Source organism: Phaethon lepturus, unplaced genomic scaffold (genome assembly GCF_000687285.1).
Source record: "Phaethon lepturus isolate BGI_N335 unplaced genomic scaffold, ASM68728v1 scaffold47452, whole genome shotgun sequence".
Taxonomy (NCBI): Eukaryota; Metazoa; Chordata; class Aves; order Phaethontiformes; family Phaethontidae; genus Phaethon; species Phaethon lepturus.
The window spans coordinates 26,357-29,001 of NW_010523534.1; the positions used below are offsets into that span (position 1 = coordinate 26,357).

General features: G+C 43.3%; 1 protein-coding gene across 1 annotated transcript in view; it reads right to left on the bottom strand.

Annotated features, from left to right (window-relative positions):
- The window catches only part of GABRB1 (gamma-aminobutyric acid (GABA) A receptor, beta 1), a 12,884-nt gene extending 10,923 nt beyond the window's left edge, over positions 1–1,961 (bottom strand). Inside the window, exon 1 of the mRNA XM_010282144.1 lies at positions 1,856–1,961. Coding sequence (XP_010280446.1) covers positions 1,856–1,961 — 106 coding nt within the window. The remainder of the gene's footprint in view (positions 1–1,855) is intronic.
- Positions 1,962–2,645: the final 684 nt, after the last annotated feature.

Sequence of the window (2,645 nt, forward strand, 5' to 3'; positions counted from 1 at the left end):
CGTCATCTCTGGAAGGCTGACCACATGCAGAATGGGTCCATAGTTTCCCTGGTGACAATCAGAGAAGCTCTCACTTGCTGCTGAGCTCAAAGGACTGCTTGGAAGGTCTGCAGTTATTGAACAGATATCTTTTGATGCAAACACACAGTGATGGGCTGAGCAAGGTTAAGTGCTCACACAGCTTATTTGTGAACGGCTCAGTGCCATGGTTTGCTAACTACCTGAATTGCTCCCGAAACTGTACTAACCTGTGCAATATGGGTTTTTGCTGTCTGCTTAAAACTTTTGTGCTTCCCATTACTTATGCTGATTTTCTTCTAAATCAACCATGCCAGGGCTGTCACACAGGGCAGTCTGTGTGGCTGGTTTTCATGTCTTCCAGGTAGAAGCCAAGAGCTTTTTACTGCAAAAGTCAAGGCAGCTGCTTGGTAGTGGGACTTCAGTAGCTGTTTTAAAGGCATTGCACACAAACCAACGTGAGCCATGTGTAGGGTGTTATACAGAATGAGTAAAGGAGGGAATGAAGACTAAATCTGCATAAAAGGCCAAGACTAAGATTGTGAGGGAAGTGTTAACTTCATTTTCTTGCAAATCTGAATTGTAAAAAAATCTTTTGAATGTTTTCCCTTTTTAAAAAAGGTACAGTGAAATAGAGGAAATGGTAAGCTGTCCTCTCACGCTGAAAGGGTACTGTCAGTATCCTGTCTCAGTACCACACAGACATCCTCTACATGTCACAGGTATCTTTTTGTCTTTAGGGGCTAGACTTAGAAAGAAGAAAGGTGCAACACTATCCAGATGTTGCACAGGTACTTGCTGCAAAGTCAGCCAGGTGAAGGTTTAGATGTGAGAATCCTGGATTCTGCTTCAGGGTTTGAAAGAAAACAGTGAACCTGATTCTTCTGTTATGGGCCATCATCAGCTGAGGCTCTTTTCACACCCCTCCCTCCAGCTGTGCTGGTTCCTCATCCAGTGCACACTGGGGCATGAAGAGGAATCATCTCCAGTCCTCAGCAAGTCCTGACTTTATTTGCTGTCTCCTTAAGCAGCCTCTGCTAGCCTCTCTATAGTCTCTCTGCCTTCTTGACAAAAGAGGGAATAGTTTGGGCACCTTGCTGAAGATAAAATTCCCTTCCCCAAAGGTGAATTACTGTAGACTTAGTTGATAAAACCATAATGGTACCCAGTAAGCACCTGGGATATCACAGGGCAGGTTTCAAAAAGAAAACAGGCACATCTTCCTGCAAGAGGATCACACCATGTTATTGATACAGTGTGTGGTGGTGCTGGATCTTCACAAAAACAGGTTGTGAGAGTTTTGTAATGTTGGCAAATGTGCTTTTCACTAGTCTTGCAAAGGTTTCCATGACTTTGGCTGCTAAATGAAAAGTAGAATTACAAGGTTATAAAGTCAATTGACCAGAAGCAAGAACCTTGCGTGGAAGATTTCAGCTGATGACAAGCCATCACTGCTGGCAAGCCATGTCTTTAATTTTTACAAACTTAAAAAAGACTTCCAAATACTACAAAATATTAATCTAGTGTGAGCTACTGCTGTTTCTAATATGCAGATTTGTTCCTTGAATTCACTCTCGTTAAAGCTGGAGGAAATTATGAGAAAGGGATAGTGATTTTTCAGTTAGGAGCACTCATATTTATTAGCGCTCTTTTCTAAAAATAGTAATTGAGTAGGAACTTCTTCCTGTGGTTTTGTACAGAGAGAACCTCAGCACGATCATGGTTTCCTTGACAGTCATTGTAATAACTCTGCTAGACACTAACAAAGTGTAAACTGTCCCCAGGCAGTCCATTCCCTGATGTGATACGATTTTTGTTGTGTGATGCCGTTCATTACACGCTTCGCACATTGTTCGAGGTGTGTGAGAAGCATTGCTTTCATGGCTGACGATGACTCGCAGATGCAGGGCTTGGAGGTCCTCATATTCCACAGGCGTTGACATTGCTTTTTGCTTTCCAAATGAGCAAACTCGAGCGGAACACAGCTGGCTGTGTTTTAAAGACTGGAACCAATCTCAGCTCTGAACAGTTAGCAGAGGACCGATCACCACTTCTCCTTTTTGAAGGGGATAGCGTCTTCAAGCGAGGAGCTGAAGCGGTGTAAATTAAGAGACATTCAGTGTGGAGCAGCACTAGCAGGCAATGATAAAGCCTCATTTCTGGCAGCATATGCCTTTAACATTTGCAATGGAAGAAAAGCTATTTCAGTGCTAGAAGTGGTGGGTCTAGTCTGTGCAGTGGCCAGCTCTAACACGCTGATTTGTTCACTGAACTTATCTGTGCTGCCCAGGTGTTCCCTCGGCAGTTTTTTTTCCATGTCATCCTTTTGCCTCTGCGTACGTATCCATGTCACTGCTTTAAAGGGGTGCCCCTGCTTTTGTGCCAGAGCAAGCAATACTTACAACTGGACGGGGATGTCTGCATGCAAATCGCGTAGAAGTCAAACGTCGGGAACCTGAAATATTTCAGGTACGTGCCTAAGAGGTGTCAAGAGTGGTTGCAACTTTAACTGCAGAAGTCTAGAATTATTTCCCTAAATATGCAAGAACATGACATTAATAACATTCAACTGATTTAATAACGAGTTAATCCGATTCAGTTACGCCCGCTCCCTAAGTATCAGAAGC